Genomic DNA, 15,632 nt, shown 5'->3' on the forward strand with positions numbered 1-15,632 from the left:
GTATCATTTTGTCTTCTCTTTTAACTTACCAAAGGGTTTTCAAGGCCACTGAGATTGTGAGAGTTCATTAAGTAATTTTACAAAAAGATTAGTCATCTCCCAACATTATTCTACCCAAGTTTTTTGGGATTAGGGTTTTGAGAATGAAAATGGGGTTGACAGAGTTCAGATTCTGTAATTATTCGAAATGGAATTAGAGTTCAATTTGATGAATTTAGATAAATTTAGAAAGCTTTTGTAAATAAGTCTGGGTATACATAAATAAAACCCATCTTCTTCAACCTCCCTAAAAATCCTATTTTGTTATTGACATTTGAATGTTATAAATAAAATATAATTTTAAGCATGAAGGATAACATGTTATCATATTCCACGACTGATTGATAAAATGTCAATTAATTCATGGATTCATCGATTTAACTAGTCCATGTGAATTTTTGGAAACATTCATAAAATTTTGCAACTATGGTTGGCTCAATATTCAAGATGCATCTTGGCTGGGTGTTCGTTGATATTAGAGATACCCTTGTGTTTTTAAGTTTGTGACACACTCCCCGATGACTTAGGTCCTCATTTTCGACCTCAAAATTCTATCTAATTCAACTTACAAACCTCAAAAATAAGATAGGGTTTTTGAGGAAGTACCAGACGATGAAAAATCAAGGGTTTTCTATAATATATTAAGATGAAGTTGAAAAACGATGGATTTAAGTCGAGGATGATTAGGTTAAAAATAATAGAAGAATTTGAAAAGCTTAAAGAAGATGGATTTATAAGAGAAAAATCGAGGATTTTTGGTTAACAACTTGAAGTTTACAGATTTTTTTCAGGGAGAGAAAAAATCAAGGGTGGGCTTTGGTTTGAGAATGAAAGTAAGGGCATTTAGGTCATTTTATGTTCATCAGTTGGAAAACGCGGGTTGTATCTGTAAAATTGACAAAAAGATGGAAGGGAATCTCGAGGGTTCACATCTCCTTCCGAGTGACATCAAAGTCAAAGTCAACGTCAATGTCAAATAGCTTCATCCAATCTTCTCGAGCTTTCCCATGTTTAACGGTAGTTACAAAGAGGGAAAACTCCATTGATTTATACATAATCGAGGTTCTTCTGAGTTTCTTAGGCTCTCAAATCTCAATCCTTCATAAACCCTAATTCAATCACAGAGAGAGAGAGAGAAAGACCCCTCTTCTTAGTTTCCTTGGGTTCTCAAGCCCCTACCAACCTTTCACAAAGCCTAATTCAGTTCTACAAATCTTTCAGAAACCCTAATTCATTCAGGAATCACGCACCATGGATGATGTCAAGGACAAAGTCAAGGGCTTTATGAAGAAAGTCAACAATCCATTCTCTTCCTCTTCTTCTTCTTCTTCTTCTTCTTCAGGTAAATTCAAGGGCCAAGGTAGAGTATTGGGTTCCTCCTCAACCGGATCAACTAACTCAATCCCTACTCGTCCATCCCAGAACGTCGAATCGAATCGAAATTCTCCTTCTATCACACAATCAACCAAACCCAAACCTTCCCCATCAAAACCCCTAAATTCCCAAAACAATCAGCCAAACGGGTTCGATCCGTTTGACTCTCTAATCACTTCTGGTAAAATCTCAAGAACTGAGAATCGATCTCTCAATGTTTTCGAGTGTCCAATTTGTGGACAAGCTTATCGATCTGAAGAAGAGGTGTCGGTACATATCGATACCTGTATTGGTAGTCCGAACGACAAGGTCCAGACCGAAACAACAGAATTGCGCGATAACGGGTCAAAGCTGGAATCGGGGAATGCAATTAGGGTTTCCATTGGCACATTTGTTTCAGGAAAGCCGTCGGAAGGGTCAGTGGAGGTTGTTCTCAAGCTTTTGAGGAATATTGTTAAGGAACCGAACAATGCCAAGTTTCGAAGAATTCGGATGAGCAATCCAAAGATAAGAGAGGCTATTGGTGATGTGGCGGGAGGTGTCGAATTGTTAGAGTGTGTCGGGTTCAGTCTTCTAGAGGAAGATGACGAGATGTGGGCAGTGATGGAGGTTCCTTCAGAGGAACATATCTTTTTAATCAAAGAAGCGATATCATTATTAGAACCACGCAATATTGAAGATTCGCCTTCAATAGCTTCGAATGGAGCAGAAAGTTTGGTCGAGCCACAGAAGATCGACAGACAGGTATAATAGCTGTGTGGATCATAATCGTATCAATGTTGCTTTCGCTAAATTTTTTGACATTAAGATTATGGGTTTAACCATAGTGAGAAAGTGGGGATTTGGGAAAAATTTGGCAAAAGTTGATAAAATTGGGAGAAAGAAAAATTTACTATTTATTACTTAAATTATATAAAATGTATATTTCATATATTATACATAAAATTGAACTAATTAAATTTTTTAATATTAAATATAATTAAAAAATGTATTTTTCAAAGCTTTGTGAATAAGTCAGGATTGAATTGTTGATTAAAAGGACCGTGAATTAATTGCTAATTTTTCAAAAAAATCGGAGAATTTTGTTACTATGGGTTTAACAAAAATATTGTAACAGTCAAGAATATGTGTTTTAATAGCATTGGGCGACATCCTTTTACTTAAATATGTAAATATTGCACCTAACATAAAAGCTACTGTTAACCATGACCACCATTACTGTTAACCATTATTCAGACTCATTTCCAATAAATTTTTTATTTTTATATGTATTTTATTAGATTTTTTTGTTGTGATAAGTATAAAGGTTCATTAAAAAAAAGGAAAGAGGATGAGAAGTCCTCCAAGAATACAAACGGCCAAAGCCAAAAGAAAGAAAACAAAAGCAAAGCAGAGAGGGTCTCCCCACTAATCAGGGCACCAACTAAGTACACAAAGCATCCCATCTAAAAATAAACTCCTCGAAAAACATCCATCTAAGTCTTTATTCCTCTTGCACCAATAGAAGATAAGGCCCAAGATTGCCAAAAACATGTCTCGAGTCGCCCGCTCCTTTTCCTGAAAAATCCATTTGTTTCTTTCCTTCCAAATTCCCCAACCCATGGCAAAGGGAGTAATGGCCCAAAAATTTGGTGTAGATTTTACCATGCTCTTTTTTATTTGTGCGCTGGACAGAGTGGAATGAAGGAACACAATTTGTTTAGTCGACCCCAAATCTTTTTAGGATAAGGCTTTGTTGTTGTTGCATGCTCTTTGATTTGTGTTACTGTATTCATGCAGTTAAGTTTTTGTTAGAATTGGGGTTTTTTGTCATACTAAAATTTGGTGTAGAAAACCTTTGGGATAAGGCTTTGATGATGATGATCTAAATTTTAGGTTAATTGAACTTGAAGACGTAAAACTGACATATTTGCCTCACTTGAATGATTATTATTGAAGTCTTTTGACAGTTTTGCTTATTGGTTTTCTAGGTCCGGGTCTTCTTTTCGGTTGCTGAAAGTATAGCAATGAAAATTGATCTCCCAGATTCTTTTTATAAATTATCAATGGAAGATTTGAAAAAAGAAGCTGATATGAAGAAGAAAAAGATTGCGGAGTCTCAGCTTCTGATTCCCAAGTCATATAAAGAAAAGCAGGCCAAGGCAGTGAGGAAGAAGTACAAAAACACGGTTATCCGGATCCAGTTTCCTGATGAGGTTGTTCTCCAAGGTGTCTTTTTACCATGGGAGCCAACCACAGCACTCTATGAGGTTAGAGTGGTTTCATCTCTAATATTTTCCTACTACTTTTTGCATGTTTGAATAATTCTTTATCTCAATTTCCTGGCCTTTAGATTTGGAAACATTGCATAAATGTTCTAAAGTTTGTACCGATAAAAAAAGTTCTAAAGTTAGTTCAATGGTCTGATAAGACGTTAGATGGGAAGTTTTTTCTTGAATAGAATATCCAATTGATAAGATTAGGTGGGCTTTGGATCTGAGGAGACGTTGGTGTGTCTATAAATGGATATTGTAGTGTTTGTATCCAACATCTCTGGTCTCCACGATTGTTGGGTTTGGTTACTTAAAGAACACTCTGTATCCTTTCGAAGTTCAATTTATCTCAAAACCCTTTGTTATGGATCACTTATCTAATGAGGTTGATTTCTTAAGTTGATGGTCTTTGATGTAGCTCTAGGGTTGTATGGTAGATGCTCTGATTTTTGGAGGATTATAATAGTAGAGGATGGTGGTATGTCGCGGAAGCTATCCTTAGCTAAGCCTTCTAATATTCAATTGTGGCAAGCTTTTCTAGTTAGGCACAGGAGGCTCATACCTAGGTAGCCGGAGTCTATGGAAAATTTGAAAGTGTAGGAGGCAAAGCGAGGATAACTAAAATCTACAGTGTGAGGAAGAAGGTATTTGGTCATTGGCTTGATCTCCAATGACAAAGCCTCATTCTACATTGATCAAACTCAAAACCAGAGGAAGAAAGCCATGCACCATCTCTTTGATAGCAAATGATTTCATGAATTGGTCCTTGTTCATTGTTCTCAAAGATTTTATTGTTAATTAGAGGAAAACACTTTTGTTTATGAGTCTAACTAAGATCGTATCTCTATCATTTCCATCAAACTCATGAAATCATTTGTCATCTTATTTTGTGCGTCTCGACTTTAAGGAGACAAAATTTGTTGTCAACAAATTCTAGCACCTCCAGCAGACAATCTTGTCTTCTCATCTCTCAATCAACATTGGCAGTACAAACATCATCAATGGCCTCTCACAATGCCACTTGGTTGCAACTATTTCCATAGAGAAAGGCAAGAAGACCACCTCATTTAACTCCAATTTGACTCTTGTTGTCAGTTTGATGACCCTATGACATGGGCTATGCCGGAAACTAGTGGCTTCCTAATGGGAATCCTAAAGAACCTTGGAAGACCTATTATAGGAGGAAAAAGATTAATAAGAGAGCATTGATGTGGCATAAAGATGGGTCTTGTGATGTTTATTGAGTTTTTATGACTTTTTTTCTTATTTATAACAGTCAAGGGTATTTTGGTCTTTTTTACATTTTACTTGTGAGGGTCCAACAACTATTATATGTGTTTTGAGTCTTATTTTATGTTCCTTTAAAGTTTCAAGGAGTTTGGTCTAGTTGTTAGGGAGTTATGTGTTTTTTTTTGTCGTTTTTGTTCATTTTAGAGGTCAAGGGCAAATATGTAATTTTGCCCCTTAAGTATGGACGCCCTAGCTATAAATCTGTATAAATAATCTCTTTTGTTCTCCTTTTGGGGGCTAATGAATAAAATCTGATTTTTGGCTACCTAAGCAACCTTGGTGAGTGATTCCCAAACTTCAGAAGTGATTTCTACGAACCCTAGAGTGATTTTAATGCTTTTTTCTCTCTATTTTTCCTTTCTCTATTATTGGTGATAGACTTATTGGTTGTTTTGTTGCTAAATAAACCAGATTAACGAATTTCATAGATTGGCACTTCGCCTTCATGGTACAATCTTCTACAATACCAACGTTTTTTTGGGCTGTCATACCCTAAGTCATGGAAGATGAGGAAGGCTGTACAGGACAGGAAAAACTAGGTTAAAAGTGGTTCCTCGAGTCATGATTTAGGACAATGAAACTAACTAAAATGATAGTTCTGAGATTACGAAAAAATTACCAAAGACCAGTGTTGTCAAATGCGGTCGCATACCCCAAATTATGCTATCTGTCAATATGTGATGACATATTTTTGTGTGTGCTAGTACGTGTGATGGCATATGTGAAGTGTGTGATGGCATATGTGATTTGTGCGATGACATATATTTCTGCATTTTTTTTGGCAGCATATACGATGTGCGAAATCGCATATGCGAACATCATGTGCTTATCACACATAATTGCATATGCTATTTAACAATATTGCCAAAGACAATGAATATTACAAACTACCGAATTCTACCACAAAAAATAAGAAAAGTCTAATCAATAGTTAACGAATAATTCTAAACAATTTTTTAAGTCCTTTTGGTCTGAATCTAAAATATTAAATTGAGGGATTTTATGGAAGGTAGAACTTCCAACTAGTCTATATCTGAGAATATATATAAAATTAAGGTTCCTAAGGTTAGATGTAGGGTTGGAATAAAGTTAGATTAATTAAAATAAGACTTTAGGATGGTCTAAGCTTTGCTGTAAATTATTGGACACTTAGTAAGGATGATTTAAATCAATTCAGTTAGGATTTGAGACTGGTTTGGGCTCGGTAGCAATATAGTAGGTTTTGGGAAAAGATTTTGTAGGTTCTATCATGTGTAGGATCTCTAAAAGATATTGGTTAGGGTTGACCCTAGGGTTTAGAAATAAAAAAATCACAAAAAACTATGAGAAAATGATGGAAAAAGGAAGAAAATTAGACTATATCTGCAAACTAAGAAAAAAAAAAAGGAAGATATTGATGATTCTTGTTCACCAAGATGAATGTCCCAACATTCAAGTTGGGAAAATCAGAAATTCTGTTAACGGTATCCCAAAAGCTCCATAAAATAATATAAAGATGTGCTCAAGTAGTAAAACAAAATCCTAAAAAGAAAAAAACCTAAGCTACTCTTATGTGAAAGATAAAGTACAAAATTCTCTAATTTTCGTGACTTTCTCTCATAAAATTTTCAATATTTATAAACTTAATAAAAAGACATGCTTAAGTTACTAAACTACCCCTAAGCATCTATACCAAGACCATGGACCAATAAAACATGAACATAAGTCCAAAAACATTAAAAAAATGTTTAAAATAGAAAATTAAATAAATCCTAAATATTCTAATATTATGGTCACGTGTTGGTCATTCTAATTCAACTAACAAGTTCTCCTCGATCCAAGTAACCCACATGCACTCTCCAATGTGGAGTCTTCAAAAGATCTTACACATGGGGTCTTCAAGTCCTTTCCGTAGGTATCATCAATCCACAAGGAAGCTTATGATTTCCTCCTCTCATGGTAATATTTAGAGGGTGATGATCTGATGTCCCCATCAAGTCATTAGTGTTGCAACCTTGGAAGTACCTGGACAAAGCATGTCATTATCTTTGCTTGGCAGAGTGGACCGATATAACTGTAAGACAAGGTAAGTAGATATCATAGTTTTATCTTCAATATCCTTTTTGATAGAAAAATTGAGCACAATAAATGATTTTTCTCATACGCGACAGTTCGTCATTTTCTCTGCAGTTGAATGAGGAAATGACCTTTTTAATTTCTTTTTACGAGTTATTCGGTATGATTTGGGAAGTATCTGTTTCTTGTTTTTTTTCTATTCATTGGACATATGAGGATTGGCAATCTGTCCATTCTTGCTGTACCAGAATTCAAACTAGTTTTCATGTGTGATTTGGTTGATTACTCTTCCAATTAGCAAATTCTTTTAAGCTCTCATGGTACAAGCATCGAGTTCTCTCTAGTGTCTTTCTTAGAATATAAGAATTTAATGTCAGGGTTCGGCATAATCTGGTTATAATTCTAGTATGTTGTAAAGCGAGTTATGACCATAAATTAATTCACTAAAAACACCACTGAGCAAAGTTTCAATTTCCTTTTACTAACTGAATTCGTGGAAGCATTTTAATTTATTTTTCTTGAACGAGAAATGCTAGTTCTTGATTAAAGTAATCTTTCTCATCTTCGAGTTTATCTAATAAGAACATCTATATACAGTTTGTCAGCGCATCATTGAAAGAACCCAATTTGGAATTTGAGTTGTGGCATCCAGCAGGGATAAAGCGACGGGTGATCTCACGGTTTCCACGAGTAGGAGAGAAAACACCAACACTAGATGAAGAGGACTTGGTTCCATCGGCACTTATCAAGTTCAGACCCGTAGAGACAGATTCCGTCGTTTTTACTGGGCTATCCAATGAACTTCTTGAAATCAGTGAACCACTTACAACTAAAGCTACGCAACCTCTAGCGTGATCTCCAGATTTTTCTTTGGAGATTTTGATTGGGTTTCAGAGTCATGGGTAATTGATGCACCACTTGTGCCATTACTGTGAAGTTGTTTCTTTTCTTGTTTCTTAGAATAATTGTATATCTTGTTAAATGCCTTCTGATAGTCCAAATTGGTTTGTTTCCTTCTCTCTTCCCATGAGAAATCAAGTGTTGTTTGGTGCCTACTATTTGTGTTGAACAGAAATAAATGTTTCTTTCCTGATATTTTTATTATTATTATTTTTGTACTCATTTCCATCTTTAAATATGAAGAAGGTGAACAACATCATTCTCTAATAAAAATCCTATTAGGAGTGTTTTAACTTATAACAGCCTCTAAGTATTATAGTTACCTTTGTATTATTTCTCGATTCAAAATTTTGGTAGAACCCTCTCCTTTGAATTATACGCGGCGTTGCGTTTTCAAAAGGCATCCCAAATATTAACAAAAAAGTGGGGGTGTGAAATAAATGCAAAAGGCCATTTTGATTTTAAAAATCATGTCCATTATTTATCTTCTTAAGAAATTATATGAAAAAATCATAGTTGTAGCATCCAATTAGAGAAATTGCATCATTTGTACCTAAAAATCCTTTAAAAGTCTATATACACCTTGTTTTAGTGTTTTACTTATTGGGTTCGAATCGGTAAACGCATGGAAAGAATCTCAAAATCACAATCTTGAAACAGTCAGGATTTATCTTTGGGGGTTACATGTTTTATCTCAATATTTGGATTTCATGTTTCAATGGTGCATTTGAGAGAATATAAGTCATGTTCCAAGTGGAAAAGTTTTATTAAGGATATGTTTGATTGCACGAAAAATTAGGGAGAAATTAAAATTTTGTAGAAAATAATAATTTTTCAATGTTTGATGTGTCAAAAACTTTAAATTTGCACGGAACGCCAACACCATCGATTTTTCTTCATTAATGGCAATTCATTTTCTTACCCCCTCCCCTGAAAAACAATTTACTAATATACGACAAATCAAATAAAATCAATATTTATTTTATAAATAGAGTTAAAGAAAATAAAAAAAAACATACAAAAAAAAAAATTGAAATCAAACAAAATCATAATTTTATCTATAAAATAAAATTTTAAATTGTTAAAAATTAATTATTTTTATCAAAAAAATTTAAAATTATCTAAATCAATTAATTTTTTTTATTAAAAATATGTCAGTATATTTTTTATAAATAAAGTTAGAGAGCTCGTAGTGGCACCCTAAATAAAGAAAGAAAATAATAAGTAAAAGTTGAGGTGTCAAAAGAAACTATCACATTATTAACTAGGTTTGATCTATTCTTTTGATATAGAATTTTATATGAACCTAATCATAATTGTAAACTATTAAAATTGTTTGAACGAGTGTTTTAATGTTTAAAGAGAAAGTTTTAATTTTTAATGGAGGTGTGATAAATAATTTAAGAAATTGGGTTGGAATAATTAAAACATAAGGTGCCAATAGTAACTCTTTGGAGTGCCAATAGTAATTCCCTAATAATTTAAGAAATTGGGGTATAATGATTCAAATAAAAAAAAAACTGATTTTATCATTATTTTTAAAATAATTATTACAAAAGTCAAATTAAAATAATATTTTTTTTAATTTTTTATGCAATTCAAACTAAAAATAATAATTTTTCATGTTGTACCCAAACAATAGAAAAGGATTTGCCAACTAATATTTTCTCTACGGTTAACCACCCCTTTATGTAAATAGAATTTTTATTTTTTATTTTTTATTTTTAAGAGGTTGATTTAGATATGCCCCTCCATGTTTTGGTTAGTATTAGCTAGAGAAACCATGATTTCAAACTAATGACATGCCTCCTTTACCCAAGTTTTCTGTGAAAGACTAGTATAAATTATTTAAATACCCCTATCTTCAACCTTTCCTTGATTTTCTTACCAAAATGATTCCTCTTTAGCATTAGTGTAATGTCCTTTACCAATCTTTGATCCTTACGAATAAGATGAGATTTTTGGAAAAGTGGATATTCAAGGGTTTAAGAGTCGTGCTGGAGTGACATTAAACTTGATATCATGGAAGGTTTTCACTCGTATCTCGATAAAATACATCTTTGGTTCCATCCACATCCACTTCAATAATGTGTGAAACGATGTCAATTTTAATGTCACGGAACATTTTTCAAGGTTTAATTGAAGATGATGGATTGAAGACAATTGGAATAGGTTAAAAATCGTTGGAAAAGTCGAGTGATCATACCATAGAGTTGGGTTCAATTCCCACAATCAAATCATTGAGTTATTGATCTCCTTTTTATTATTTCATAAATATTAAGATAAAATAAATTAATATTTGTAATCGTAAACTACATAATTAAAATTTTTCCTCCAAAACATAACAATTTTAAAATTTGAAACACATCCGACATCTTTTAAAGTGGCATGTGAACATAACTTAACCCTGAGAGGTTGGTTCAATGACAATTTCAGATCGATAAGTGGTTAATGCCTGTGGGTTGAGACTTCGATACCCAGTATAAGCATTAATTCCTCATAGGCCACCGGTGAGGACGCACCCTTACTTTCCTGGTGCATGTGATGTGCGTCATGTAACTAATCATTGGACAAGACCATAGTTTATGGATTGGGGATACGAGCCCAGTTCGCTGTTCCCAAGGATATCCGATTCACATTAAGCTTTTCCTGACTGTACGGTGTACGCTACAATTGCTATAACAGATATTCCAAAAAAAAAAAAAAATAGAGAAGTACCCTCACAGGAAAGGATAGCTCACGTGGGGCGAATGATCTGTTAAGGCTCACAGACAGTTGACACGTCACATGCCCTCTCTCTAATAAATTAAGGGTAAAGATCTTGCACTACAGGCTTTTGCCACTTGGCACATTCTTTGGATCTAGTAGTGGACCTACTAAGAAAGTCTTGATTGATCGGTGGATTCTTATATTTTTCAATAATAGGCATCATTTCAAGACATAATGAAATGAGACTGAGGCTTGCCTGCCTTACTGCTTAGTAAGATTTCAAATCTTATTAAAGGTAGTTGGGCCCAAATTGGCAATCCAACACCCCAGTCTTCTACTAGATTTCAAGGAAAAACTCAGATTCCGGAATTTCTTAAAAAAAAAAAATGTATTTTTAGCTTGATCCAATGTGTTGAAAATGAACTCAACTTTTTAATTTTTTTAATCTTTTTTCCAAAGTCCATAATATTATGTCCTCTACAATCCATCCTGTGGCATGAGACGAATGCAAAGATCTAATTTTTATAGATTAACGAGTAATAAAACTGATAGGAAAAAAAAGGAAAATAGAGAAAAATGATTTGACATGCCTCCTGGTGTTGGAATATAGCCTCACGGATTGAACAAATGGAGTTAAAATCTAAAGCTACACGTGTTAAACTGGAAGAGAGGAGGAAGAGTCAGTTATAATAGTTAGTCTGTTATGAGTTAATTAGTCTGTTATTTGAGTTAGTTATTATAGTTAGTCTGTTATGAGTTAGTTAGTCTGTTAGAGTGCATCATTTGTGTTCGTTGATATGATATAAGGGACAAGAAATCCAGGTTGGTTAATATAACTAGTTCACGATGTAATATTTTATTATATAAAATAATACCTCAGATTTTAATAGTTCATTGTATATATTATACAACTCAATCTTAAAAAATAATTTAACTAACCTAAAGGGAATGTGAATGGTTTATTTCGTACAAGGGCATCATCCAATACTTTTTGGTCATGTGCAGTCTATTCCCATCCAGCAAAGATGTATGTAAATTTTAAATCGAACAAACATGCTACCAACACATTTTGTGTGGTTTCCCCTTTTCTATCTCGAAATCTATCTTGTTCTTCTTCGAACACAGTTGGTACGATATGTGTCCCATCTAATGCACAAATACAATCCTAAAACAACATCAAACTATGATTATCTACTCTTAAAAGATAATTTTTAGAAATAAGTAATTTATGTATTTACCTTAAAATATGGCATAAATTTAGTATCAGAGCTAATTTCTTATGGGGTCTCACCTCTGTAGACTGCGATTGTATGATTTTCTACCAAGCACTTATATAATCGAAGCACCTTGAGGATCTAACCTTCTGCTAATCAGGCAAGGTAGAACTCCTCAAGAATGGGAATGAGAACTTGATTTGATGGCCTGACTTTACAATGGGTGTTGGCCTGGTCAGCAACAAGGACAATGGAATGAGGAACCTTATGATTGTTACCTTATTCTTCTCCCACTCCATTCCTTCCACATGAAATTTACTGATCAGGCCAACCCTAATCTGGCCTTTGGGAAGTTGACCCAAGGCCTATACCAAGTAATATTCTACTTTATCTTCATATATTTTGCTTTATATCTTATCAGTTTTTTTTTATTGCTTTTTTTTTTGTAGGTTAACATATATGGATCCTTGGCCCTCCTTAGATGAAGTGATGCTCAAAGCTATACAGTTACCCTGACTAGAGAGTATGAAGAGAAGCTGTCTCTTCTAAACGATGAGCTAGCTTTCTTTAATCATGCCACTAAAGAGCCCATGGAGGATCTTGAGACGAACTTGACTCAATTCTCTAAGGAAAACGATGCCTTGGACACTACGAATAAAAAGTTTGTGAGCTTCCGACAGTCTCTCCAACTAGAGCTCACTAGCTATAAGGAAAAAGTGGAGAGGAGGGACGTAGAGCTGGCGAACCTCCAAGAAAAGGTGAAATAATAAGAGTAAGAGGCGACGCAGTACAACCTCAAGTTGGGATCCCTCAAGGTTGACTTTGAGTAGCGTTTGGAAATTATCATCAGTTCTGCTTTGGAATCTCAATTGGATTTAGCGCAAGTGGAAGTTAGGGTAGAACATGCCAAGGAAGATGACACAGAGACCAAGAAGCTACTGGGTCAACTACAGGCTCGTTATATCCAGGTCAGGGAGGAAGCAGCCACCAAGGCCTACCATGAAGGTTTCGAGGTTGCTCGACTGTAGTATGGGGACAATGAAGAAGAAAAGAAGTTTGGAAGTGGTCCTACTCTTCCTCCTCTCGGGGTATCTACCAAAATGGATGGGTACATTAAGACAAATACCTTCACTTTCTGAATTGGACGAGGAAGATCTACCAACCTCTAGCTAGGACAATGCTTCTGGTTAGGTTCATGCTCCTGATCAGGCTGATTTGGTCCATCAAACCAACCGATTTGATCGATCAAACCAACCCTGCTGAAGACCTGCCTTCTCCTACTGATTAGACCCCTTCTGTTGAAGACCAAACGCCTTCAATTTGATTTTTCTACGCTTGCTTTTCCTTATGCAATCTCCAATTTTGAGGCTTCATTATGTAGTCAAACTTCATAGTTAATGAAAAATTTTGCTTTTTCATTTTAACTTGTTCTATCTCCTTGAACCATTGCAATATTTTTATTCTGTAACTCATACTTAATTTTGATATTGAAACTCTTATTTGAATAATATTTATTTTGATATTTCACCCTATTTCTTCCCCCCAAGTACTACCTCATGTTTTTTTCTACCTTAGGTAGTACCTTTGATGATAAGTGCATTATGCCACCAGATGGTGTTTCATGCTGTTGATATTAACATAAATATCCACATACTAGCAGATATCACTCTGACTCCTAAGTTCCTTGAGGTATGACTTCGTCATCTTGGTCTAATGGCTATGCTACAATTCTGGGCAATAGAGGTCACTCAGAACCCTGAATCATACATGACTGAGCTTTTCTCATTTAGGAACACATGCCACACTACCACTCAGGATAGTAGAGGTCACTCAGGACTTTGAGCCACATAGGGTTGAACTTTTCTTACTTAGGCACATAGGCCACATTGCCACTCAGAACAATAGAGGTCACTCAGGACCCTAAGCTACACAAGACTAAACTTTTCTTACTTAGGCACACATACCATGCTACTACTCAGGACAACAAATGTCACTCAAGGTCCTAAGCCACATGGGGTTGAACTTTTCTTACTTAGGCACACTGGCCACATTGCCACTTAGGACAACAAAGGTTACTCAGAACCCTGAGCCACATACATGGTTGAACTTAGAGCCCGTATAATTAGAAGAACTTCATTTTATTGATAATATTTCTTGAGTTACATGTATTCCAAAGTCTAGGCAACTCTTGACTTGACATGGTGACCAAATAATAGACATCATTGTGACTAACTTTAATCACTCTATAAGGCCCTTTCCAATTTGGTCCTAACTTCCTGTTGTTCAGCTCTTTTGTATTTTGGAAAATCCTATGTAGTACTAGCTCTCCTTTTTTGAATTGCTTGAGGTGAACTTTCTTGTTGAAGTATCTCTGTGGCTTTCTAGTCTTACCAGTACTACTTATAATTTTTCTTCAAGCAGGTTCAATTCTACTACTATCTGTTTATTGTCCTGGTTAAGTCTAAACCACCTTTGAATGTGATGTAGGGAAATTATTTTCTATAGGTATCACTATTTCCATTCCACAAGCCATAACGAATGGAGATGACCCAGTAGAAGTTTTAGCAATCGTCCTATAAACCCATAATATTCTATGCAATACTGTTGTCCACTTACTCTTTGCTTCTCCTAACCTTCTCTTTAGGATGTTAATGAGTACCTTATTTGTGGCTTTAGCTTGGTCATTTGCTTCTGGATATTGTGGTGAAGAGAACACATCATTATCCCATGCTCCTTATAAAATTGATTGATTTGCTTGCCAGCAAATTGTCTTCCATTATCTGATACTATTGTACGAGATAGACCAAACTGACAAACTATGTTATTTCAGATGAACTTTTGTACTTCCTGTTGACGAATCTTAGATAAAGGAAGTGTTTTTGCCAATTTAGTGAAGTAATTTATTGCCACTAGCAAGAAGGTTAGATTTTCCGGTACTTTAGGCAACGAACCAACCAAATCTATCCCCCATTGTGCAAAAGGTCATGTGCTGACTGAGTTTAGCTCAACGATTGATTAATGGATGATCCTCTCATGTCTCTAGAAATTATCACAACGTCTGACATGCAAGATATCATCTTTCTGTAAATATGGCCAAAAATACCCTTAGGAGAGTATTTTATGTGCTAACGATCTAACACCTGAATGATTCCTATAATCGCCTTCGTGGATTTCACTCAACACTTCTTCTACCTCTTTTAGTGTTAGGTAGTATAGAAATGACTCACTTACTGATTTTCTGTACAATTGCCCATCTAAAATAATATATCACTCTGTTCTGGCCTTGTTTTGCCTCCTTAAGGTCATTAGGTAGTTGTCTTGATTAGATGAAGGTAATAATTAGATTCATCCACCCCTGATCCCTTGCTACTATTACTAGATTGACTTGTTCAAACTAGTCAATCGGTCTTTCTTGAAAATGGAGTGGGAGTTCTTTCCCATCTCTTCCTACTAGCATTAAAACTACATAGGCTAGTGTGTCTGTATGTCTGTTATTCATTCTAGGTATATGCTTTACCCTTACTTCCCCAACTTGAAGTTTGGCAAACCTAATCTTCTCAAGGTAAAGCTGCATTTTAAGGTCTCGTGCCTCAAATGTTTCGTTCACATGATTGACCACTAATAGTAAGTCACTATAAATTGTGGCTTCCTTAACTCCTAGTCTCTTCAAAGTGTTCAGACCGAGTAACATTGCCTCGTACTCTACTTCATTATTTGATGCTTTGAATAAAATAACCTTTAATTGTGTCCTTTCATTTTGTCTTGTCAAGACAATCTCTGTATAACTTAAATCCAAGCA

The 15,632-nt window shown here is 34.9% G+C and overlaps 1 protein-coding gene across 2 annotated transcripts; it reads left to right on the forward strand.

Moving 5' to 3' along the window:
* Positions 1-980: 980 nt before the first annotated feature.
* Positions 981-8,130, forward strand: PUX2 (plant UBX domain-containing protein 2). Of its 2 annotated transcripts, none has more exons than XM_086453662.1 (3): positions 981-2,157; positions 3,384-3,662; positions 4,653-7,597. In XM_086453662.1, the coding sequence occupies exons 1-3, from the start codon at positions 1,291-1,293 to the stop codon at positions 4,734-4,736; spliced, it is 1,230 nt and encodes a 409-aa protein (XP_086309788.1). In that variant the 5' UTR covers positions 981-1,290; the 3' UTR covers positions 4,737-7,597. The 2 variants fall into 2 exon arrangements, with proteins under 2 accessions (XP_086309788.1, XP_086309787.1); XM_086453661.1 differs by lacking the exon at positions 4,653-7,597 and adding an exon at positions 7,608-8,130 and having other exon boundaries at positions 990-2,157.
* The last annotated feature ends 7,502 nt before the right edge of the window (positions 8,131-15,632 follow it).

This window comes from Akebia trifoliata, chromosome 9 (genome assembly GCF_017979445.1).
Source record: "Akebia trifoliata isolate Shusen 1 chromosome 9, ASM1797944v1, whole genome shotgun sequence".
In the NCBI taxonomy this organism is placed as follows: domain Eukaryota; kingdom Viridiplantae; phylum Streptophyta; class Magnoliopsida; order Ranunculales; family Lardizabalaceae; genus Akebia; species Akebia trifoliata.